We start from the raw sequence: 27,481 nt of genomic DNA on the forward strand, positions 1-27,481 counted from the left end.
CAATAACTTGAATAATTTTATACTATTTTGGATGTTGAAGGGCTTGACATATTAAAGACCCCGGGGGTTGCCTAATTTGTTTTGTGAAAGTTGCCCAAACCTGGCAGTGGGAGAGCAGAATACTGATATGCTTTTTTGTCTTCTCGGAGTCCCAGAAGGAATCCCAGAATGAGACTTTGAACTAGGAAAGTAACCAACCTTTCCTTACTTAAGCAAAAGTGGAACAGCCCACATTTGTTCTTCCTGTTAGGTCTTAAGGATCTCAAAGCCTATAAATAAACCTCAACTTTTAGTCAAATGAAGTATCCATAATATTAGATCAATTACAGATAGTTCGTTGTGTAAAAATAACAGAATTACCAAAGGTAGAGACAATTAGGGATTAAAATGTAGTACAATAACAAGTAATAAACTAAAAGATAAAGACTAATGAACATCTTTATTCTGGATATATAGGTTACTGTTTACCCATCCTTGAATAAATTGAAACTTTTTGAGGCTACTTGTTATCTGTAGATTTTTCAAGGTGCTTGTTATTTTAATCTGTTAGTGGTTCTCAATAGCAAAGGGAACATACACGAGTTTGGCAGATTTGTTTTAATGATGACAATGATGTTTAGAAAATTATGCAAATCTTTTGAGAAAAAAGATTATCTGTATTAAAAAAGGTTTACATTAATAAGCAAAGATGTTTATAAAAGAATTGACAAAAATGTTTAATTTTAAATAGTATTTGTTTACATATCATCTGTCACTTTTGTAGGCATCTGTCTGTTCTATTATCTTAGTAGATAATATTTAGTTTGAAATACCACATTGAATAATTTCATAGCAGATACTGCTATAATTGCTAGTAATTCAGATTTAATATAAATTCCTTAATGTACACATTATGTACTAGAGTATAAGACCCATAAAAAGTTACATCCCATCTATATTGGTAATTATTTTTCCCAGACCTATGACCCAGTGCTTGGCATGCATATGTTCTTTATAAACATCAGGTTTTATATTCAAATAATTCTTAAACAAATATTTTAAATTTATTTTTTATTAATACCGATGAAAATAGAATAAATCTCAATTTATAAAATTTAAATAAATGATGATTTATGTATGAAAGGGGAAAGGTAGCAACTTTTGTGTTTTTATACCTCTAGCTCCATAACAGTGCCTTGCGTACAATGGCTATTTGGTGACTAGCTTAATGAATATATTGTAATATAGTAGGTATAAAATAATGAAGTAATATTAAGAAAATCTTTAAAATAAGAGTTTAATTGAATAAGAAAAGGTGTACAAGATAATTGCCCAATAAATTTGATGATTATGTAGGATATATTGCTACAAAGTATATGGAAAAGATTTGACTCAGATTATGGCCTTGACCCTGCTACTTTTCTTAGATAAAACTTTTTTATTCATTAAAACTCCTGATTTCATTATAAATTATTTGTGATTTTAAAAATATAAAACAACTTTAAGTATGATAATGGCCTCTAAGATTAAATTTGAGTATCTATTTGATTATCTAAGATTTTGAATATCTGTTTTATGGTATGCTGGAACTAAGCTTTAAATAAATTTAATTTTTAAGTATTAAGATCACTTTTAATGAACTGCATGAATGTATAAATATTTATTTATATTTCAATTTAGTGCCCCAATGCCATACCTGATTGGAATACACTCCAGCCTCTTAGAGGTGAGTATCTTTCAGATGTGAAATAATGATGGCATTAACTCATCGATAAAATTAAGTAGTGACAAATTTCATATTTAAGATATACTTAAATAGTCACTTTCAAAAGGTAAATTTGAAATAATTTCATTTAAATTAGTATACAAATGATCATGTTTAATAGCATGAGGCCCATGAAAATGAGTTATGTTGGTAGAGATCATATGATAAATATGAAGTCCTAAAAATTTTAATTCTTGATGAGCTACTTTTTTATGGCAACTTGAGATTTTTTATTTCTCTTTTTTAGGACTATATTGTGAAAGTCAAAGTTTACATACTTACGACTCACAAAATCACACATTTTTATTTTGTAAACTTTACTATTTTCCAACCCAATATGCATTTTTTTTTTTTTTTTTTTTGTCTTTTTCCTTTTTATCAGTACCTGGGGTTGAACTCACGACTGCCTGCTTACAAGGCAGGCGCTTTTGCTGCTGAGCTAAATCCCTAGCCCTCAATACACATTTTAAAAGCATGGTTTTGCCATACCTTTTAATTAAAGTATAACTTCTTTTTTGTTTTAATTTTCAGTTCTAGTGGAATATGTAAAAGTCATTTTTCCATTGTTATAATATAATTCTAAATAATGTTTATCAGAGTTTCATGTTACTGAAAATCCTTGAACTTTAAATGGTGAGCTTTCTAGAGAGGGATACCTTGTAAGATTAACTTCTAAAAAGTAAACAGAAGACTTACATTAAAACAAAAGATTTGAATCAATTGAATGGTGTCATTACGCTGACTGATTTCATTTTACACAAATGCATTTCTCTTTTTGTTAATTGTGCAGATAAATAACCTAATTTTTAATAAACAATTTATTAATTAGAGTGTTTTTCTTATTAGTTGCTGACACTGTATACACCACTGATACTTACTTTCTTGAAGAAGAGTCTATAGATACATCTTAAAACCTCTTAGGGTAATATTTAGAGTCATGTCCTTATGGAAGACTCAGGTTATAGAATTCTTTCTTACCTGTGCTGCAGCAGTTTTATTTTTATTTTTTATTTTTTGCAAAATGCTAGGGCAACATTTTTGTTTCATCATTGATGTAAAATATCTTTTTAATGATTTTTAAGTGATTTGTTTTCAACATTGAAGTCTACATTGAATAACTTTAAGACTATATTTTATTTGTTTTTTAGGAAACTTTTTTACAAGCGAAGACATAGTGAAAGTGCAGAGTTTGAAATGAAACACTAATGAATAGATATTTGGTCTATTACATCATAAAATATATATTATCACTGTCATTTTATCGATTAGTTATTGGACTTTATTCAAATTTAACTATGCTTGAAATTTTTTAAAAAGTTATTGAGTTTGACTTTTATATTACTGTAGTACTTAGCTATGTTTAATTTATCTAGTGAGATACATATTTTTATAGTGCATTTATAAAAGCAAAAAATAATTTAAAACTTTTGATAGTACCTCAGTGTTATGGTATGTATAACAATTTTATACTGACTTTTAAAAGAAATAATTTGGCTTTTCCAAACTTCTGTAAAAGGGATAGAATATTTTAATTAATATTTGATTTAATTTCCAAACTTCTATAGAAAGGAATAGAATATTTTAATTAATATTTAATTTGATTACATTTATCACATTTATTGGCCACATAAAGAAACCCAGTACTACTTTTTTAAGGAACACATTTAGGAATTATTTACTTTTTGAAAGTATTAGCTTAGAGAAACTTTAAATTGGCTCCTGTTATTAAATATGAACATTTGGAGACACATTAGCTTGGCTGAAACTCTATACTTATTGTAACCTGGATTTATCCAAGTACCTTAATAGTCATATTTACTGATTTATCTGGTTTAATAGTGAATGAGATGCTATTCTTGAACTTTAGAGATTTCTTTAAACTAACTAGGTATCATTTAGTAACTTTTTTCTTAATCTGATACAAGATAAGTATCTTACAGTTTTTTTTTCTTTTTTTGATACTGGGAATCAAACTCAGAACCTTGTGCTTGCCTAGGTGTAGGCATTTGTGCCACTGTGCTGTGTCTTACCCAGCCCTATCTTAGTTTTGTTCTTATTACACAGATTTTTAACTTAAATTTCTTCTTTTGTGCTTTTTAATTTAATAATAAATATTAAAAGATGGGTGTAACAACTTAAATAGTTAATATATCAAATAGAGCCCAGAAATTTTTACCTTGGTTGGAGTTAACAGATAATTCTTTTTTCTGGGAATCAGAATACTTTCTTCTCTCATGGTTAATAGAATTTTAACACGTCAGTTTTTAAAAAATTACTTTTTATTTTCATTGAAGGACTTTATGAGTATATGTTTTTGATACATAATGAATATATTCATCATGAGGAATTAGTAAAATATACATATTGCATTTTTATCCTTTTTACTTCCTGTTTCCTCTCCTCCCGCTGGCATCTCCCATTATTAGTTTTATAAAAACTTCTAAGTATTGCTGCTCCAGTCTTCTTTTGAAATCTCCCTTTCACTTATTTTTATTGAATTGTGAATAATGGATGGAGAGAGATCTCATTTTAAAATATAAATTTGCTTTCAAACCAAAGAAATAAGACATTTTGATTACCCTGAAAATTCTAGAAATGAACTCAAGAAGACTAAGGCATGTAGATGATTAAGAATAAATTAGTAAAAGCTACAAATATGAGGTTTGTGCTGTTTGTTTCAGTACACAAAGGATTCCAAATGAATGTTGGCTTATTTTCTTAAGTTTGTGTTATGTTATGTTATGGTTGCTGCCACTGCATCATTTTTCACACCAGTGAGCTTAATGAACATTGTCCCACACTATGTATGAATGTAGAGAGAAAGGAGTTACTGACTCTAACCTCTGAGTTATTCATTGTAAGCCTTTTTGTCTATGTGCAGTGGTGTTTTCTTATTTTTGAAGAGAAAGACAATTTTTTCACATTCTCTCATTTACTTTTATATCTTATAACAAAATATAAAACAAAGACAGAATTCTGAGACAGAGAAAGGAGTGCCATTTATGACTTTCCGTTTCTATTTAGAAAAAATAGCTAAAACTTAATTTTGAAAGAAAAATAGATAAAATACTGATATTATTATTATTGGTACTGGGAATCAAACTCATGGTCTTGCACTTGCCAGGCAGGCACTTAACGCTGCTGAGCTAAACCCTTGGCCCTGGATATTAATTATTTAAATTATAAACTTTTTTTCACTTATATCGTTCTAACATTTGGGGGCTCCCAGTCAATTGATTAGAAATGAGTGTTTTTCTATTCTTATTGAATGGCTAATAGAAAAAATTTAATATTTGGCTATTACCTGACCTTGTAAAGCTAGAAGCAATTTTGAGACAAATACATTTCATATTAATACCAATTTGTTTTAGCTTTTAATACTAGTATCATCACTAAAATCCTTGCAGACACATAACTGTCATTCTTGGTTATTTAGACAAATTCCTGTTTCCTTAAAAGCATATCAGGTTTCTACATTATCTTTATGGTTTCTGATATAAAAACAATTTGAATATGAAGATGGAAACTATAATTATGTCCTTTTTCCCATGAAATGCCATTATGTAGGTATATTTTTGCATATTATTATAGTTATTCTATAGTGAGTTTATACATAAGTTTGAAAATATGCATTTAAACCTTTTTACATATGTATATAGATGGAAAATAAATGAATATATTTATGTATTTTTGCAGTAGTATTAATAATATCACAAGCAACAATTTTCTTCTAATGTCTTAGAACTGGCCATCTTTTAAATCTTACTTTACAATAATTACAATGGCTTATATAATTCAGATTTTTATATTTATTTATTTATTTATTTAGGTACTGGAGTTTGCACTTACAACCATGCGCTTGTCAGGCAGGTGCTTATGCCTGCTGATCTAAATCCTCAGCCCTATTCAGATTTTTAGAAACATGTGTTTTCTTGACTAGCCTCTTGATACATAATTATTTCTTAAGGCATAGAAATTTCCTTCCTTAGATTGTCATTTTCCTAAAAACTTTAACACTACCAAATATGCAGAAAATTGAAATTTTAAATGGATTAGAGAAATTTCAATTAATACAAAATAATTAGATGAGTCACTTTAAATTTTGAAGCATGTAATGTTAAGAATAACTGTTCTACAGTGACACTTTTTAAAATATTACACTGAAATTAGTTATTGACATTTTTTTTTTTTTGTCTTTTTCCTTTTTATCGGTACCAGGTATCGAACTCATGACTGCCTGCCTGCAAGGCAGGTGTTTATGCCGCTGAGCTAAATCCCCAGCCCCTGACATATTATTTTTTGACCTGTACAATTATGAATTTCTAAATTCATGGATAATAATTCATTAATTAGTACACTGTTTGTCACTGAAAAATAATACTGTTTACTAAATTTAAATGAGATTAAATTAATTCAGTTATTTAACTATTTGCTAATTTAAATAGGAAAAATGAGCCATAAATGTTTCCTTTATTTAAAAATGAAAAATTTGATAAAATTCTAATTTATGGATATAGTGAGATACTTTGACTATTTTGACTGTTTTCAAATAAGATGAAGATAGTCAATCTGATAGACTATAAAATTTAATTACTTACATTGAAATTTATGGGTGAATATTACTAGTAGTAAATCCCTCTCTGTTCTTTCCTTTAATTCCACTTTTCATATTCCTCCTCACCTATTCATTTAAAATATAGTTTAATATTTTAATTATGATTATTGAATTATGTTGTCCCTGCACTATGATTTATGCTAATAATAGATATAGAGCTGGGCACACATTCCTATGTCACAGCCAGACTTGGTGATGCATGCTTGAAAGGGATGCTCAGGAGGCTGAAGCAGGAGAATTGCTGTGAGTTTGAGGCCATCCTAGGACTACATAGTGAAACTTTGTCTCAAAAGCATAAAATGAAAACAAAAAAATGCCTGTATCGTAGGATTGGTATTGAACTGATAAATTTTAAAAGCCTCAGTTTTTTACAGTTCAGTGTAATAATATCCATTTTATTATGTGTTGTTTGTGCTTTATCTTTGGTAGTTAATTCAGTATTAAATTAATAAATATTCTATTTTTAACAATTTGGCCAAATATTTTGAATGGACTGTACTCGTGGTAGAAGTATTTAGATTTTTATGATGTCAGATTTTCCTGTTTTTAGTTTTGCAAACTTTTGTTAATTAACATGATTTTTGTTTGCAAGCTCTTAGTTTTCTGAGGAAAATAAATTTATGAATAACAAAAAACTTTTTATGATTGTGTTTTTTAAACAGAGAGTGAAAAATAAATCACTGGAAGATGTGGTTATGTTAAATGTTGATACTAACACTTTAGAATCACCATTTAATGACTTGAGCAACCTACCAGTTGATGTGGTAAGTCTGAAAGCTTTTTGGCAAGCATATATATTCTCGTGGACTCTCAAGTTATTAAGTTATTTTTCTCATTTTTATTTGAAATAAAAAGGTGATGTATGTTTAAAGCATGTGAGAGGAATCAATATAGGTTCTGTTTTTAATATTTTTACCTTTCGGCAGTTGAAGAGATGTTGAATGGAACATCGTATTCCTTATTGTAAAAGTAGAATCATAATTAAAAAGCTGGATGCATTCATTAGGCAGAGTTTCTTTAAACATAAGTCTCTTTATCTCTTCTTAATCATTATATTACAAAGTAGGCATTTCTGTCTGCCTGGTGGCATGTCTTGCAAAAGAATGAGAGAGTTTTTGAAGGCAAGAAGAAGAAGGGGGCCAATTATCGGCTTTTGCTTCCCTGCCACCTGCCAGCGCTTTTCCTTTTAATTAATGATCTGATGGCACTGGTCAATATAATAAGAAATGCTTGTACAGTTGGGGTCAGAAAATTCTGGCTTTGATCTCCCTCAACTTTCTGAAACATTTATTTGTTTTCTCTAAATTATTTCAGTTTTATTTTAATCTTTTCTATCCTGCTGAGGGCTGCAAGAATGAAAACCTACACTGTTTGTCATTTGCTTTGGTAGAGCAAAGACTGCTTACTTAGAATTCTATTTGTAAATTAAACTGCAAACCCAGTTTGTCATAAAAGACATCTGATCCTTTTGAAATGACGAAAACTCTTTTGTCTGTAAAGGCTGATAAATTAAGTGCCAGTTCTTTTCTGGTCTTTGATCTTGCAAAGAGTGTGTGTGTGTGTGTGTGTGTGTGTGTGTGTGTGTGTGTGCTTACACATGTGTGCACATGGGCACTCGTGCATGTGTGTTTCTAGCTTATAGTGGTACATATTGTACATTTCACTGTTAGTCTCAAAAATACATTTTTGCCTTAATTTTTGTTAATATAGGCAAAAGTCCAAACTAGTTTTATTTCTGAAAATAGTATATTTAATAACTATATGAATATATTTTTGTAACAGTTCTAAATTAAAATATCTTTTAGAAATATAGACATTCATTCTTTAAATGGATATTAAAATTGGGGAATTTAAAAAAACCCTCTAAATATACTTCTCAGTAAATCACAAGTACCTGAAATTCATCATTAAAGAGTTTGAGAAAGTGAATTTAAAAATCTAAAATTTAAAAAAAGAGTAATACTAATTTTGATCTGATAGCTAGTGATAAAAATATTTCACTGATTTCAAAGTAAAAGGTTATTTATACCCATAAATATCCTAAATACTTGTTGACCTTGAAGTACATTAAACTGAACTGCTTTATCTTGCTGTAGTGAAATTTATGCTTAGTATGAACAGATCCAAACTCAGGCAAATGGAACTATTACTGTATTTCTTTCTTTTAGCTCATTATAGCTAGATTGCCTCCTTATAAAATTCTTCAAACACTGCTGTAAATGACTGTTCATTTAGAAATCCATCAAAGTATTCTACATTAGATAGAGAAATAATTACAAAAATAGAATCTCAGCTTTTAAGAATGTTTTCCTATGCATTTGTGTTTCCTATTGTTAATCCCGTGAGAAAGGATTATTAAAAAGAAATAACAAATAAAAAGAAAGAAATTCAACTTTTCTATATATTATGTTAAAAGTTTTATAGTCAACTTTGAAGAAAAGATTTCTTGAGAAGAAGCTTTAAAATTCATTTTATGATGGGTGATTCTTTTTTAATTGAAAAGTATTGTAGAACTAGTTGGTGATTCAGACAATTATTTAAATATGTAGGAGAGTATGTACTATTCACAAAATACATAAGCTTAAATGTATGACAACAGAAGAGATCGTATAGTTTACTCATCAGCAACTGTATAAGGACGGAAAGCTCGAATACTCAAAAAATAGGTCAAAAGAAACACTGAATGTGTAGATTGATTACATAGATGCTTGAAATTGAAGATCACAGATACACTGACAAATTTCAAAATGAATAAATCTGTCTCACAGATAGAGGTAGGACCATTTGTTAAAAGTATGTTTTAAAAATTATAGTAAATATTCTAAGAATATTTTAGGTGGTTATCCAATCCATCCCCAATAAATTTAGTTTTTTCACCAGTTTTCCAAGGCTGTCTCTTACTGTTCTGGAAGAAATATGAAGAAATATGATGAAGCATGTTTATAAAATGACAAATATTTTAAATGAGATGTATTAAAATCACAATGACCTTACTGAAGTTTTCTGTGTGATTTGAGTTAATAAAGTATGCTAGAACCCTGAGAAATATTGCTACTGCTATTATTTGATTGTTTAATAAGCTAAGTGAGATTTGCCTTTTAAAATCATCCACCAAGGCATTTAAATTATGCTTACAGGCTAGATGACTTTCTATGCATGTGCACTCCATTACTGTGTCAGGTTGACCAGTGATCTTGGCTGTTTAAAGGTCATTGGTCACAGTTGTCCTGAATTACTAGTTCTTTTTTCCTGTGGACCCTCTGCTGTGTTGTATGCTGTAATCTTCTTAATGGCTTCATTCCAATATTCACACATAATATTTTAGATTTATTGACTGTTAGAAATACTACCATGCCAGTAGCAGTTCCGCTACTCTTAAGGTATTTAAAATTGGAAAAATAAATCAGGGCAAAGCTTTCAAGAATCCTTTGTTTTCCTTAAGGCAGGGGAAAAAACTCTCTTCCTGTCTTCTGACAAGAACACTCGTTTTTGATTTCATCATTTCACTATTGTTTTGAGTTATTAAAATAAATGTTTTTTGGGAAACAGTTTTAGTGATATTATTATGTGATACAACATTTAATAGTAGTAGGTGCTTTAAAATATACTTGTTAGTTTTTATGTATAAATATATTTGACTATATTTTTAGTGGCTATGTAGAGACATCTTCAAACATGTAGTTTGAATATTTTGAAATAAAATAGTAGATTTTAAGGCTAAATATCAATTAAATAGTATCTTGGTATGCTTAAAAGGATAGGAAAAAACAACCATTTGAATTAAATGTAACATTCAAAACCTCAGATGAGTTCATTTTAAGAAGAGACTATGGAAATTCCCCATTCCAAATATATACATAGATTTACTTCTGATTGCATAGTAATTTAAAATGTGCTTCTAAAATATTATTGCTCATTTGAATTTTTGTTATTAACATTTTTCAATGTAATTTGGATAAGTGTTAATACTGAAAAAATAATAGAGTAATCCACTTATTGGAAATTAAATTAGTAAGTGGAGCTATATAACAAGATTCAGGAAGTAATATCTTTGTATATATAGTAAACAGAAACTTAACTCCTATATGTGGAAGCAGTTTAGCATTAACATCTAAAAATGCTACATCGGTTACAATAAGAATTTTAGCTTGCATCACTTACCTGTCTTTTAATCACTTTAACTCACTGGATTTTCAAAAATAACATATTCTGAATTAAGTCTCAATGCTTATCCCTATTTTAGATAAATATATCAAGACACAGAAAATATACAGCTAATAGTATATTTAAAGCTTTAGTTCATACAGATTGATCCGCAACTTGTGCCCCAAACACTAAACTGTATTCTCTCTCATATAAATCTGCTATACAATATAAGAATATTTAAAATTTACTATAGAAACTCACATTAAGGAAAAACCAAATTGATGTATTCAATTTAAATTATTAGCACTGTTTAAGATTTTTCTTCATTTTATATGCAATACTACTGGAGAATAATTTTCTATTTTCTTTTATGAGTATATGGAAAATGTAATATATTTAGGAGTACAATGAACTGTAGTTCACAATATTTAATAACACAGTAATGTTTTATATAAAGCATCTTAAGTATAAAGCATCTTAAGTCCTAAAACATTAAAAAGTCCTTATTATAAAATGGAGTTAATGAAACTACCATGCATGTTACAGTAAAGCTTTCAAGTATTATATGAAGAAATATGTTAAAGGTTTTGTTGTGATGTGAAACAGAAATTACTCAGAATTGCCAAAATTATATAAGCCTAAAGAATTGGAGAAAACCCCTAGAATTTTGACTTTACATAAGATTTTTGAATACCTACATTCAAGTGAGATTATTATGAATAAGTTCCAAAAAAATCAACTTTTAAAAAAAATAAAGAATATAAACCATTATCAATAGATATGTTTATTTCACTGAATATTTCTCTAATCTAAAATGAAGTTTTAACATGTTAAATGTCATAAAATATGTTATAAAGAATAAAGAGGCCCCAGGGAATATCTGTATTAGTTCCAGGTTTGCTACAGTCTGCCATAATCCTGTAGTGTTTAATGATAAGTGAAGTCCTTAACAAATTTCTAGGGTGACCATATTAGAAAGATAATGCAGTTTTATTCAGCTTATAGCAAAGTTTGTTGTATATTTTATTTAGTTTATAGGGTAGACTTCAGGAGAGAAATTGTGCTTTTGGTCTGTCCCTGGAGAAGTGAAGTCCTGTGCAGATGCCTTCCCTCTGGATTCCTAGCTGTTAAGATTCAGGCATCTGGCGGTCGATTGCCCCTACCGCACAGCTTTCATACAGTCACTGTAATGCCTGCTGTTAGCACACATTCAATAAATGATTGCTGAAGGGAGCTAAAATTGTACATCTTTTATCTTTTGTAATAATGTTTGCTTTGTAAAATCCCTGTTTACAGTTATCTCCAAGAGTATTTTTCTTTGACTTTCATAATAATGAAAAGAAACTTGAAACTATATATTTAAATAATACTTTTTAAATAGATAATAGGGAACAGAGAGATAGGAAGTTGGACCCCTTCTCATGGGAAGAGGATCTGGAATGGAGATAGGGGAAAGAAATGAAGAGGACTAAAATGTAATGTGTATATGTTCCAGGTCCCATGGTGAATTATTTTATATATTGCAAACACATACTAATTTTAGAAAGTGCCCAATAGCAAAAATAAATAAGTAAATATATATTCTCTTTTGACCGTGAGTACAACCCTTCATTTCTTGTCTCTGGAAAACACCAGTCATCATACTTCTCACTGAGTGTCTGTGGACACTCACTGTTCTTTCAAGTGTTTTTTTTTTTTTTTCAGAGATGTGATTATTTATAAACTTGATTTTTGTTCATAGGTAAAATATTACAGATTTTATTTTGTCTATTCTTGATGTATACTATATTTTTTTTTAAAAAATGCAAACCTTAAATGTAAAAACAAAACAAAACCCACAAAATTTAAATGTGCTTCCAAACATTTGAAAGATCTTTGCTAATTGCTAGCAGCTGAAAAAAAGAATCTGCCCCTCCCATCACAATGATCCAGGCTTTAGTAATTCCTTCCTTTATTTCTCTGTATTTTCGTCATTTCCGAAGATCATTTATGGTTTGTTTCTTCTAGTGATTTTAAGTGCTTATGAAGTTCTTCCGCTTCTTCATGGCTTTCCTTTCTAAATTACCTAGCCTCCTCCTAGTCCACCCATTTTTTAAATAGCATGCTTCTCTCTTTCCTTACTGCTAATGATTTTTAAATGGACAAACCTTGATTTTTGGCTTTTAGCATTTTTTTCCAATTTATTCTAGCTCTACGAATCTTGACTTTTCTTTATGCAAAAAAAAAATCCATGTGTTTAATATTCAGGGCACTGTCACAATAGCTGCTTCCAAGTCTCACCAATATCATAACTTGGTGAACTTCAAATGACCTATGTTCTTGATGGCCATCACAGATATTCTGCTTGAATAAACTCGAGTTTACTAGAAGTGTGCTGCAAATAGGTTATTAATTTGTTCATTTATTCTCTCATTCTGTCACTCCTGGAGTGAGTTATTTATGAAGCACCTACTGTGTGCCTTACTTGGTAGAACTTGATATATAGTGGTGAAAGAGAGCATAGACCCTCATTTCACAGCTCTTATATTGTAACAGATACACATCTAGGATTATAAAAAATTCCTTAAAAATTTATTTTTTTAAAAAAATACACATCTAGGATTATAAAAACATAAATTGAGACAAGTATTACTTTTAAAAAGTAATAAGGTATAGTGGAAGAGAGAAACAAGGTAAAGCTAATTTACATTAAGGGTAAGATAGGTAGATCTGGCCTGTTCTAGGTGCACTGATGCAGGGAAAGTAAAGTGTTTACCTTTGTGTACAGCAAGGAGCTATTTTCTTTGGTAGTATACAGACTCTTGAGAGTTCAGGTTAGTAAAGTGTGTAAACTTGAGGATTTTTTTTTTTTTTTAATGGCGTGGACAAACCCAGGTGCTATATCAGATACACTGAAGGTGAGAATTCAGGCATCATTGTGAGAAACTATGGAAGCAGTTAGAAACTTGGCCCCTATTCTTATTTCATATGTCTTGTATATCGTTTTTAACTGTTTGTTTCCCTTTTAGGTAGAGTACAGGCTAAAATGCTGGAACAGAGAGTCCTAAACATGAACACTTAGATCTAATGAGAAGTTTATTTCTCTGTTGTGTGATAATTAAGAACAACTGTGGAGCAAATACCAGGCACCCAACTCCAGGTTTAAAGTGACCATCCACTATTCTTTGTCTGTCTTGCCCCTAGGGAAAGAAAAGTTTAGTCGATGGCACTCATGTCTTTTTTTAGGGGAAGAGTCTGAAATAGTCATATTTTTCATTTCATATTTCATTTGTCCAAACCACCCATCTGGCACACCAAATCATAAGGGATATTGGGAAATAGCTACAAAACAATGTACTAGTCAAAACTTGATTTCCCCTACCAGAGACGGGAAAAATAGTTGCAAGTAGACAAATAGCTATCTCTGCTACCAGTAAGCTAAATTAATTCTGTCTAAGCAGAAATGTTATTCCTACCAGTCCACAAACTCAAGTCAGCCTTTTGCAGTACATTTAAGCTCAGTGTGTCAGACATAACTTTCTGCAGAAGTGGCCAGAATAATGCGTATGAGAAGTCCAGAGAAGGAGGAGGTGGGAGAGAATGTACAAAGGTTGTGCTTTGGGAAAAAGATTGGGGAATTCAAGAAAGGAAGATGCTTCTAGCTGTAGTGTGCCAGTGTAAAATACTCATAGTCTTTTTAAAGACTTTCAAATTTTATAGAAAATTCAGTGAAGATTTTTTTAGTGTTTGTTAGCAACGCATAATAGTTACACTTATTTGAAGAAATTGGTGTTCATATCTGGCATATCTTGATCATTTTAAATCACTTTACCTACTCTCCCTTCATCCCTCCTACCTTCCATCTAACTCCCTTTCCATGTCCCTCAAGTCTGCTTTTTTGTTTCCTAGCCATCATTCTTTTATTTTGCTTATTTATTTGTTTATGGTTTAGGTTTTTAATATGAGAGAAACCATTGATATTTATTTTTCTGTATCTAATTTATTTCACTTAACATTCTGGTCCAAGTTCTATCCATTTTCCTGAAGATGACATGCTTTCATTTTTCTTTGTGGCCAGATTTTTCTTTGTGTATATAGACTACATTTCAGTGAAGATTTCCTGCAGAGAAATAGAGTTTAATTTTGAGGTAGAAAAAATGTCTTGAGTTTTGGGTGCTAAAGATAACTGGATTTAAGAAATGAAGCAGGAAACCTGGTAGGAGATAATTGGAGAAGTCACAGTGAAAGATAGCAGTTACTTGAACCTAATAGCATCAAGGATTCAGAGAAAAGTAGGGCCAGTTGGAATGTGTATCAGAGAAGGCCTAGGTTAATTATTGTACGTAGAGGGTGGCAGAGGGAGAGGAGGACGTGCAGAGTTCCTGTTAGAGCAGCTGGTGAATAGAAGTGGTGTTGAGCCTGAGGTAGAGTGGTAGCTTTCTGTCACTGTGACAGGATTCTTGAGTTTAAACAATTTATAAAGAGGAAAAGTGGATTTGGACTCATGGTTTTAAAGGTTTTAGTCTATACTTGGTTGGCTTTGTTGCTTCTGGGGCTTATCTTGGTGGGAGCACTTGGCAGAGAAAACCATTCGCTTCCTGGTGGCTGGGAGGCAGAGAGAAATAAGGAGGCGGCAGAGTTACACGCCCTCTCAAGGATATATCTCAGTGACCTAACTGTTTCTTAAGTAGGTTCTACAATTTAAGGATTCTACTGTTGCTCTTTAGTACCACTGTTAACACTTGGGTGTCTGGGGCTTTTCAGAGCCACACTATAGCAGGTGGGGATAAAACCAATTTCTTTTTAATGTTAAGATGCCTCTGACAGGAAGTAGTAGGTATAGATGATACCATATTAATTAGTGGTTGCTACATAATGTAAGCATACAAAAGTTTTGTAATGATGCCCTTTATAGATAACTGTGTCATGTGCTTTTCATGAAATAAATGTTACAATTCATTATTTTGAACTTCAAAGAGAAGCTTATTAAAAAATTAGTATGTCATGAGGGAATTGTTAATTTTGTTTGTTAAACTAAACATTCAAATGGTGAAAAATACAGGAGTTTAATACCAAATTCATATGATAAATGTTTCACAAGAATAAAAATTAAATTTATACCTCTATTTTAAAGCAAATGATGATTTTTAATTAACTTTTCTAAATGTATGCAATTTCTAAAGTACAGCTTGGCTACATCAAAAGCACTATAGGGTCAGTGGAGTTTCTAGCTTTGGTGTTTTGAGGAATTTCCACATTGAGATCCATCGTGGTTGTACTAGTTTATATTCTCACCAACAGTGTGTAAAGGGCTCCTTTTCCCCTTGAGCTTCTCCAGCATTTGTTATTATTTGATTTCTTGATGATAGCTATTTCTGGAATAAGATGGAATCTTGTGTTGTTTTAATTTGCGTTTCTCTAATAGCCAGTAATGTTGAACATTTGTTCATATATTTCTTGCCCATGAGAGTTAAAATTATATTACATTGATATATGCACATTCATGTTTATAGCAGTGGGCAATTTATAAGTAAATCTTGGAAAAAGTTTGCTCATCAATGGATAAATGGATAAAGATAATGTGCTATTTATACACAATGGAGTACTACTCTGCCATAAAGAGGGATAAATTTGAGGCAATTGTAGGAAAATGCAGTTTGAGACTATAATATTAAGTGAAATAAACTTAAATATCACATGATTTCTCTTATATGAGAAACCCCAAATATAAATAAAGAGCAAAATAAAATCTAGATGTGCTAAGTAGGGAGATATTTCTTAAATTCATAGCAGCTCAAGACATGGGGACGAGGAAGGAAATGGGATTAAAAAAAAATTAAAAGGAAAACATAAAAATAGGTATTTTACAAATGGGAAGAAGACCAAGAGGTGGAAGGAACAGAGAGGGATGGGAGGAGCAGAGGCTAGAGAAAGAGTAAAGAGATGTTATGTGCATGTACCACCATCCCACAAAAAAAATACAATCATTATACTCAGCAAACATGCACTAATACAACAAACAGTATAGGACTATTTTAAATTGTATAAGTTATCTAAATACTACCTAAATATTATTTTTGAACAATTATTTTTATCCTTTCTTACCATAATGGTTCTCTTTATTAGCCTAAAAAGAAAACTTATCTAGGTACAGCAATTATTTATTTTTTCTACAAAGATGAATCAAGAAGTATAAGAAGAGAAAAATATATCATTGTTTTGAAAACCAGCCCCTTTATATACTCTTGCCTTTCTGACTTGCTTGTTTTGCATTATTAGTTCATTACTTAGGCTGTGTGCACATGGCTTGGACTAATAATTTGTACCTGTTGGCTCTGTGTACTCGTGTAATTCCCTCCTGTTACTCACAGTCACTTCAGTGCTAAGAGGTAAAAGTGGAGAGCTTGTGGTAACATTATTTATGCTGCAGTGAACTCCCGCTGTGCTAAACCCAGCTTCCATGGCTGACTGCTTGGAAGCTCAAATTCTCATTTCATGAAAGGAATTTAAACACTTGATAAGAGAAGTGAAACAATGTTTATTTCTGGTTTAACTATTTAACTTTATTTTTTGGCCTAATATAATACATAACTAGATGGAAATTATTTATGGTCCGAAAACTTTCTAGAAACAATAAAATACAATGTCAGTTTTGAAGGACTCTAGCAATTGGAGATTGGACTAGCTTACTTTATTAAAAAGAGTAAACTGGTTACTTCTTAGTACTGAGAGGATCACGTTATACTGGCCATATCATTAAGGTTTCAAGTGTTTTTCTGAATTCAGAGGGAGGTATGAGTATCAGCTTTAAAATTTCATAGGAACATAACATTTATTTTATAACCAAAAGTGGAAGTCTGGGAATTAAAGTGGACCAGATAATGAAAAAGTACAGAACACCTTCATTTTATAGATACAAACTACTAAGAGCTAATTGCTGGAACAGAGGACAGTGGTAACTCCTGATAATAGACCCCAGTGACCCAGGGGCCAGGAAAGCAGCAAGGTGGACACAGTCATTTCATGTTAGGTTTGATTTCTGTGTCTAAAACTGATTTGTAGAGATTATTTTATTTTTATAGGCTACTTTTGAGCATTTATTCTAGTCTCTGAAAACAGGAACAACCTGAAATTGACTGACGTTGTAGCCTTGAATAGATCATGGAAAAATACTTCTGGTGTAGTTTGTGTGAACTGAAATAATGTAGAAATAGACAAAGGAAAATGTGTAATCATGTTTCTCACTAGGCAAATTTTAACGCCCCATATTTGTATGAAATTAGATGATACAGTCATATAAAATAGCACCGTTAAATAGAAATAGTCTCATTAAAAAGTTAGAGAAATGGGTGAAATAACTTTATGATATATTTTACTTAACTCTGTACTGACAGTATTTTTTGAAAATGTTATTAATATAAAAATTATTCATGGGGGGTTTTTTTGCCCTGTCTTCTAAATACAGTATTTTATACTTAGAGCAAAACTGAATTTGGATGGAGCACATTTCATTTGCTCATGGTGTCTAATGGCTGCCTTTTAGAAAGCATAATTCTAGGACAAGTATTTTCCATTCTTTCCTATTTTGTACATATCTACACGGAGCTCAGAAACTATTGCCGAGTGATTACTTTTGGAAAGGAAGGCTGCATACTTTTGATTTGGTCAGGAAGCAGTTATGACAATGTGATTCCTATTCTTGGGTGGCTCCAGCAGCAGTTATGCAGTCAGTGGCATGGAATACTAAAGGCTAAAAAGTGGCTTGACTTGCCTCTATCATTTGTGAAACTAAGTGTTACAGTTGTGCAGAGAATATTGTGTCCTTCATTTGTGCAGAACTGAATTGTCAGTTTTTTGTTTTATTAAAAAGTATACTTTGAGGGATTTTTTTTTGTATAGATATAAGACAGGGATATCTTTAAATGAATATTTTTATTTTCTACAGCAAAAGTTTCACAGCTTCAATTATTTGCTTTTAGTAATATTTTTAAATATTGGAAACTCCTTTTATTGGTGTCAGACAGATAGATAGATAGATAGATACATAGGTAGATAATCATTCCCATTGCTATTTCTTTAAGGGCATTTGAAACTTAGAAAAAATTAACTTTTTCAAACTAGAATAAAAGGTTTTAAGTTTGAGTTTTGTTTTTGCGTCCTATATTATGGTTTGATTATGTGAATTACCTTAAAATGTTATTTATTGAAGTTGTGTTTTAGTAATAAAACTTTTTTAAATGAATGCTGGCTTATGCACTTTGTGGGTTAAATGAATTAGGCTATAAACTTATCAGAATCTGTGGAGCTTGAATATAAATTGAAAAGATCATAGCTATGGGGAGAAGACCTACACTGCAAAGGCCTTCCTGCATAGATTATGAACATCATAACTCAATAAGTTTTTCAAAACTATGGTTATAATTGGACCCAATGGGGGTCTCTTTCTTTGATCAGATCACAGCAACTGTGACTTTACACTGGAAAATGTCACTACTGTGCAGGTTTATCACCTGTAGAGCTGCTCTTTTCTCTGATGCTGTGTTCATTTCTCATTAGCATTATTCAAAGTTTAGTTCTTAATTAGTTTAACACTTCAGTTACAATTATCATTTACAAGAGTAGTCAGGACTGCTTGTATAAAGAAGTAAAAGTATTTATTTTTGCATATATATATATATATGTATATATATATATATATATGTAAAGACTGAATGGCACTTTTATTATTTGGTTGTTTCCTATGGGTAAGAACATGCTCTGTTAAGTTAATGTACAGTTAGGATTTGTATCATTAAGTTGCTTTTTATCGTAAGAAAATGAATTGTTATATAGCTTCATGTTTCTGTATTATCCACGAGGAATGTATATAACAAATGTTTTTAAATGTATAAAGTATAGTTATATGTTTGTATAAAAGGAATCAGTGAGTAAATGGGATACATAGAATATTATCTTCCTCTCCTTGAAAGAAATGAATTTATATCAGGAATGTGAAATCACTTAAAAATTAACCTAAGGGAAGTTTGTAAGTATAATTTTCTGTGTATATAACACTTGAAATTAAAGAGCAAATTATGTATGAAAAATTATGATTAAGTGCTCTTTAAAATTTTGCAAATGCTTAGGTAAATTTTTCTTTGATTTAAAATTATCAGTACTTTATTGTTATTACTGTTTTATGAGGAAGTGACTTTGAATTCAAACCCAGCATGTGGTACTGATAGACTGAGCTTGTATCGTAGATTTACCACTTATTAGTTTCATACTGAGGGCAAATTAATGCCTTTGTTTATTTTTAAATTTTTATTAGTACATGTTTATAGTACATAATGATTACATTCATTTTGGTGAAGTGGTACATGTACATAACACATCCTAATTTTGTTTTTCCCCTTCACCCCTTTTATTTTGTCAGCATCAGGTTAACTTATAAATCCTTATAAAGTTAATTATTAAATATACAGTTTAACAACCAGACTAAACATATATAAAAAAATCCACATAAGACAATTATACTAAATCAATGATACTTTTAGCTACATTGTCCATGCCAAATTATAGTAACTTTTTTCTTTCTCTTTTTTCTTGTTATGTATTTTGCACTTTATCTATTGAGTTTTTTATAAAAGAGAAACCATGTGATATTTAAGCTGATTGTGTTTGATTTTAATGCATGTCTTTGTATTTCTTATTTCTTCATACATTAATGGTATTATGAGTGGTTTTCTTAGAATACAGTTGTGAAATTGAGTGTATATAACATTTGCATAATATAATTCTCCACTCATAGTATGACCTCAATAACTTTCTCTCTTCTTCCCCCTTTCTTCTACTAATGATAAAACTATTGACTGGAAAATTACACATGCAAATGAGGCTTCCAAAAGTAAAATAAAATAGTAAGCAATCCCAGAGGACCCATAACAAATAACCCTACATAGCAGAAATGATTGATAGCCAACCAGCTTCACTTCAGAACAAGTAGACACATGTTGTAATTTTCTAAAAATCTGCAGAAAAGTGGCTCAGAAGCAGTTTACTGTAAAATAATTAAAGCTTATTTATGTCAAGAGGCCTTAGAAAAAAAGAGAGCATAAACCAATTTGCATTAGCACGTTCCCATCCTCTCCTGCTTTCGTTTCAATTAGCAGACCAGCAGGTGCTCTCTGCAGTTAAAAAGATAAGCTATCAGGGAGGAGGATGAATTTTTGGCTGACCTGCAGACTCTGTGGTTTGTCTGCTGATTGGGTTCGTACCTCACTGTACCAATTTCTGAGGTGTTAATTTAACTGTTCCTCTCTGTCATACAGGTCTCAGCCTTGAAAAATAAACTGAGGAAGCAGTCTACAGCTACGGGTGACGGAGTGGCTAGGGCCTTTCTTAGGGCACAAGCTGCTTTGTTTGGATCCTACAGAGATGCACTGAGATACAAACCTGTAAGCATTTTATTTCATTGTTATTTTAATTTGCTTCTTTATGTTTTTTTGGAATGCGGCCCAAAGAAACACCATTTTAATACCATACCTTAACTTTCTTTTAAATTCAATGTAATATTCTTTAAAGCATATATTCCATTTCCCATTGCATGACTTTTTATTTTGGTTCCTTTGATAACCTTTAGTTAGTATTTACTGCTTTTTTTTTTTTTTTTTGCACTTCACCTTATTAATGTTCTAAAAATGAAGTATTTACCCCTTAACTAATTAATGGTGTTCAAGCACTTACCTGATCTTGTTAAAATCATTAAGAAATTCACCAGACAAGTGAATTTATTTAATTAATAAGTTTAAATATGATGAGTATAAAGTGAAAGTTTAAAAAAATTAGAACTTAAAAATTTTGCAGTATTTGAAAATTTGTTGTATTCCTACTTCTTAACACTTTCTAAAATATGCTTGTCAATTTAGCATATCTTAGCTCCTTTTACCATTTATTTTAGTACTCTAAACATGAGTATTGTATACATGGTTTTAGGTTTTTAGGGTTTTATGAATATTGTATACAAGGTATTGTAACTAAGGTTTTAGATGATCCAAATAAGCATAACTGAAATATATATCTGTTTCCATTATTGATTGAAGTATGTACGTTAGGTTGATTTTATATAAATTATTTCACAAGTGTTCCATGACCGGAAAAGTCTTAAGGATAATAATACTGAATTAATAATAAATATTGGGTGACCTGCCATTCATTAAGATTTTTGTTGGCAAGCTGTATAATGCTCAGTGTTTAGACTTCTATCATGTTAATTGTAAAATGAGAATTTTTACTTTTGTACCCTTTCAGGGTTCATATGTCAACTTGCTTTTAAACTAGGGAGCACTAAATAAATTTGAATGTGCATCTTTGCCTAACTGACTTCTGAATTAATGGTTCCCACTCAATGTCTCTTATTCTCTGAAGGATTATTGAGTTTTTGGAAGCAATCAAAAGACTGTACAAGCCTCTGTCCCTAGATAAATATATATCTTTAGTTTATGTGCTATGTTTGTTATCTTTCTGTTACTGTTTCAGAATTTCTTAGATAATCAACTTATAAAATGTAAAGGTGTATTTTCCTTCATAGTTTTGGAGGTTTGAGTCTATGTTCTGTTGGCTTCTTTGCTTTTGGGCTTGTAGTGAGGCAGCCATCATTGTGAGATGCATACAGAGCTGCAGAGCTGCTGAGCTTCTCACCTCATGGCTGGGATATGAAAGAGCAGAAATAAGAGGCCTGGTTCTCAGTTCCCCTGAAAAGCACACTCCAATCAGAAATCTCTCTCTGAGCAGTGGCTTATAGGTCCCAACATCTCTTGAGAATAAATCCACTGGTTGATGACCAAACCTTTAATACACGGACCTGTGAGGAGCACAAATCCAAACCATAGTACATGCTAGTGTTTTTAAATAGGTCTATATTTTAAAGCATTACAGAGGTTATAGTATATTACATAAAATATATATCAGAGAGGAGAGTCTTAAAAATTTGTTAGGTATAAGGATCTGATTCTTTGAAATACTGGAAATCAAGCAGTCATCCATGTTACAGTAGAGGTCATTGCTGTTCACATTATTAAACTCAATTTAATGTGGAAAAGTACTTTTAAAATAAAGCTAGTTATCTTGTTAAGTCAGATTTTTGTAATACGAATTAATTTCAAGTTTATAGGAAGGAAGGCTAAAAATACCATTTTATTTGAGTTCTGCTGTATTTATTCAATGTCCAAACTAATTTTTCTTATCATTTTCCTGATATAATTTGTGAAAGACTCCAGATTTGAGGAGTCTTACACACTGAAATGAAAAGTAAAATTTCTTAAGTGACTTAAATTACTGTGTAAGGTGTTGAATAAATTGATTAATGTGTCTCATCTTTAGCATTAATCACTATGGATTTATAGATTAATATTCTCCCGATCATTCAACAGAGAGGGGAGTGTGATTTTCATTGATGAATTGTAAAAATTCTTGAAAGACATATTTCTAGTACCTGTAAAAATCATAATTTCATCATAGATTCTATTCATTACATTTTATTATAAATTTATTTGTTAATGTATCTACATTTTTTTTCTTTTTATGGTTGATATTTTCTCCTCTCTTAAGTCTAGTTCTTTTTAGGAACAAGGGGATGATACTTTTGTTTTCTATGCTTTTACATTTCTTCTGACTGAACCTATGAATTAGACCTACTTTTTAAAGTATACTGAAGCTTCACATAATTCTTTGAGACAGGGTTTCAATTTGTAGCTCAAAGGAGCCTTGAACTCACTAGATAACTCAGACTGGCCTTGGACTCAAGATGATCCTCCCATTTGTCTCCTCAGTACTGTAAGCCATTATCTTTACAAAGTACCTGTTTAGTCCTCCTATGAGAGAGAGAGAGAGAGAGAGAGAGAGAGAGAGAGAGAGAGAGAAAGGAGAGAACATGGAGAAAGAAAGAAAAGAGACCTTTACTGCAGGCACAGCAGGGCTACCAAAGAGATGCATGTCCCTGTGAGGGAGACATTGTAACAAGAATGCGGAAGTTAGTGCTAAAGGGAGATCTTGTGTATGATGTGAAAATCACCCAGAAAGACCACCCACAATCCTACTACAAAAAGAACTAGTAAAACACAAGGGATGAGGAACCAGACAGGGTAACAGACCATTGGTCAATCAGAGAGTGACAGTCATGAGTCCTTCATAAAGTGAAGGTGGGTAGGAATCTGGAGCTGAGATGTCCACTTGTGAGAGGTGCAGCTAGAGGAGGAGTCCATAACTAGTGGATACCATTTAGCCTGAATGATGTGGAACCAGGATGGCAATGCAGCAACTTTGGCCGCTGTTGGCATTGTCAAGTAGACCAGGTGAGGTCCACTCTACTTAGGCTGTAACCCTGTGGATTTAGAATATTTGAGATAAATTAAGTCTCTGAGAGATAAGGGGGGGGGGTCTGGTTTAATTCCTTCAAAGGACTGCGGGAGACAATGATCCACATGTTGGTGCAGCAGATTTCAAAGGAAAGTAAGAATCGGGATATAATCTGACAAAGAAGGAAGATCTTGGGAAGCAGGTAAATTATGAAGAATGGTCTGCCATACTTGAGCTCAAAGGGGCATAGGAAGGTAGAGACCAGAAAGTATCCTAAGCTTGGCTAGAGCCAAAGGAAGAAGCTGAGGCCACGGTTGATGTAGTTCTAGAATAAGTTTGTGAGATGGGTCTTACTGAGCCCATTTGCTTTTTCTACCTTCCCTGATGACCAGGCGTGATATGGAATGTGTAAATGCCACGCAGTATGTATGCTAGTGGACACCTACTGGATGATTTGAGAAATGAAGGCCGGGCCATTGTCAGACTGAATACTCTGTGGCAGCCTATTGTAGTCAGGGGTTGTGCAGAGACCAGTTAGAATTAGGACACAGAATTTATAATACTATCTTATGATGGTCACCCAAAGTTAAACTCAGAAAGTACAGGAAATCTGTCCACAACACTAGAGACTCAGAATATTCAGCCAAACACCTGGATCCCACAGCAATGTCTGTTTTACAGATGTCACACCAGTCTGTTTTACACATCCATACTGGAAAGGCCCAAAGGTCAGCAGTGGAAGCTAGAAAGTCTATGCCAGTAGGGTGAAGGAGCTGTGCTGGTAGGCTGAGGGTTCTACACTGGAGCTGAGAAGTAATGCTCAAAACAAGGACCAAGACTGTCCTGAAAAGTACCACAGCTATCCTCAGCAACACAGAGGTCCCAAGCTCCTCTGATGATAAGAATAGTTGAGTACATGCCAGAAAGCCAGCGTGATGAGTTTCTCCTGGAGATTAAACGGCACACATCTTCCCCGCTAGGGCCAGGAAGCAATGCTCAACGTAAGGACCAGACCACTCCCAAAGTGAACCACAGCCACTCTCACCAACAAGATTCCAACCTCATCCGATGACAATGGTCAAACACACTGGGGAAGCTAGTCATGATGAGCTCCTCCAGGAGAACCAATGGCTCAAACAGCAGTACTTAGAGAAACTCAAAATGCCTCATTCATCTTCTTCATGTCTCTATTTATGCTGGCAACTTTCCTCAGGAGGAACATCTATGCTCAGCACCATGCTGATTTAATTCAGCTGGCATTAAGTTGACCACCAGTTTTAAATCCATAACAGCCCAATCTAGGTATGATGTCCTGTAATAGAGCCCTGGTAACTACTGCAGCTGTGTCCCTAGCCATAGGAAAGGCTTCTATTGACCCTGAGAAAGTACAAAGGTAAGAAGATATCTGAAGACTTTGTGACTAGGCAGGTGGCTAAAGTCTATTTGCCAGTCCTGACCTGGAGTGTGTCCCCTAAACTTGTGAGTAGGAAAGGAAAAGGGAAGGTCTTTGAGGAGAGGTTTGACAGTCATGTGTGACCTGGTGAATAATGTTTCTTAAACAAAATGTGTAACCACTGAAGCTAAGAGTTTATGTGAGGCTTTTGGTCTACATGGAAACAGATATATGTAAGCTAGAGGCTTGTTGTGCTGGTAAAACTAGTATAGACCCATGGAAAATTCATGCCTGAGTGTTTCGTGTATAACTTGACTTGTGAGGGAGAAATAGGTATTCTGTTGAGTGTTTGGGGTAGTGGCAAGGAATCTGAGACTAATGGAAGCAGCTGGGTCAGATACAGTACCTCTGTGGCCAGTTTGGTCTATTTGTCTGCAAAAGGTTACCCAGAGCCACAGAATCAGTGGAGTTTTTGTGTGCATTGCAACGAATGACCACTACCTATGCTGGGAGTTGTGCTGCCTCTAAGAGTTTAAGGATGAGCAGCCCATTAATGATAGGAGTGCCCTGCACACTAATGAGACCCCTTTCCTGCCATATTGCAGCATGACAGTGTAAGATGCTGAACGCATACTTGAGTCAGTGTATATGTTTATGTTTTTACCTTTAGCTAGTGTTAGGGCCCATGTGAGTGATACAAGTTTTGCCTTTTGTGACGAGATCCCAGGTAGTAATACGTTGGCCCCTATAGTTTGTGATCTATTAACTATGGCGTATCCTACCGTCTTGTGATTGTCTGTATTCCTGGAACTCTGATCTATGAACCAGGTGTCATCAGCCTTGAGAAGAGGATCACTGTGGATATGAGGGAGGAGGTAGGAGTCATCTGTGAAACCTCAACACAGTCATGTACTGGGGCCCCCTTATAGGTGGGAAAGAGTGTGGCTGGGTTAAGGGTATTACTAGTGGAAATGAAAACAGCAAGGATCTTATTTGAGGGTTAAATGGACCCGTTGTAGATGAGATGGAGTCATCAGAGCAGAGAGTATTTTATGTGAGATTAAGTCTGTTTGCCGATGAGGTGAGTAAACTGTGATGGTCTGATCTATTGTGAACTGTTTTGCCTCTTATGTAAGTATTGCCACTGAAACAAGTGGTCAGAGACAAGGAGGCCAGCCACATAGAGTATTATCAAGCTGTTTTGGAAGGTGTGCTACTGCCTGAAAAGGGGGTCTTTTTTGGTGCCCTAAAACTCCCATAGCATTATGGCCTTGGGAGGTAGTACACAGAATGAAAGGTAAGGTAGGGTTTGGGAGTGTGAGAGCTTAAAGAGGGCATCCTTTAATTTAAGGAAAGGAGTACGTATAGGTAATGTTGGATCTAAGGACTCTGTTAGTGGCTCGATATAAAGGTTGAGCTAAAGTGGTAAAGTTAGGAAGCCAGAGACAGAAGAAATTAGCTAGATCCAGAAAGGATAAAACCTATTGCTTGGTGACAGGTTCGCGAAGGTCCCCACATATCACCTTACAATCAGTGGTTATTGAACAAGTGGTAGGTAAAGGTAAGACCCAGATACTTGACCTTTTGAGAAAGTATCTGGATCTTAGTGGCTGAAACCCAGTATGCATGACTGGAAAATTTAGAAGAATAGCTGTATGTTGTATAGCCATAGGATGAGAGGGAGAGCATATGAGGAGGTTTTCAACCACTGAGAGTTCTTGAGGTGTTTGAGGTTAATAGCTGTGAGGTCAGTAGCTAATGCCTGGCTGAAGAAGTGAGGACTGTCCCCAAATCCCTGAGGTGGTACTGTCCAAGTGAGCTTCTGAGATCAGAGGATGTCTGGTTCTGTCCATATAACTGCAAAGAGGTCTTGCCAATCTGAGTGTAAGAGAATGGTGAAGAAGACGTCTTTGAGATCCAGGACCACAAAAGAGTAGTAGAAGGGGGTGAGTGTGGAAGAGCATAGTGTAGGGTTTGGGACTACTGGGTGTATAGGCATGACAGCATTATTTATGGCTCTGAGGTCTTGAATCAAACAGTAGTTTCCATTGAATTTAAGGACAGAAAAAATTGAAATAGTGTATGGAGAGTGTGTAATTTTGAGAAATCCATTCATTAATAAGTGATGGATTATGGGTTTAAGATTCTGTTGCTGTTTGGGAGCAATAGGATATTGTGAGACAAAAGGAAAAATAGAAGGATCCTTGAGGTGAATAACTATCAGAGAGGCATGAGTTACACAGGTGGGATTGGAAGTGTCCCAAACAGG

General features: G+C 32.8%; 1 protein-coding gene across 2 annotated transcripts in view; it reads left to right on the forward strand.

The window, feature by feature from the left end:
* Positions 1–27,481, forward strand: part of Dennd1b (DENN domain containing 1B) — a 239,276-nt gene that overhangs the window by 123,746 nt on the left and 88,049 nt on the right. For both annotated transcript variants that reach the window (XM_063239912.1, XM_063239913.1), the window contains 3 exons: positions 1,660–1,705; positions 7,022–7,123; positions 20,795–20,920. In XM_063239912.1, coding sequence (XP_063095982.1) covers positions 1,660–1,705; positions 7,022–7,123; positions 20,795–20,920 — 274 coding nt within the window. The remainder of the gene's footprint in view (positions 1–1,659; positions 1,706–7,021; positions 7,124–20,794; positions 20,921–27,481) is intronic.

This window comes from Cavia porcellus, unplaced genomic scaffold (assembly GCF_034190915.1).
Source record: "Cavia porcellus strain 051 isolate PalLab524CR breed Dunkin Hartley unplaced genomic scaffold, mCavPor4.1 scaffold_29, whole genome shotgun sequence".
Taxonomy (NCBI): Eukaryota; Metazoa; Chordata; class Mammalia; order Rodentia; family Caviidae; genus Cavia; species Cavia porcellus.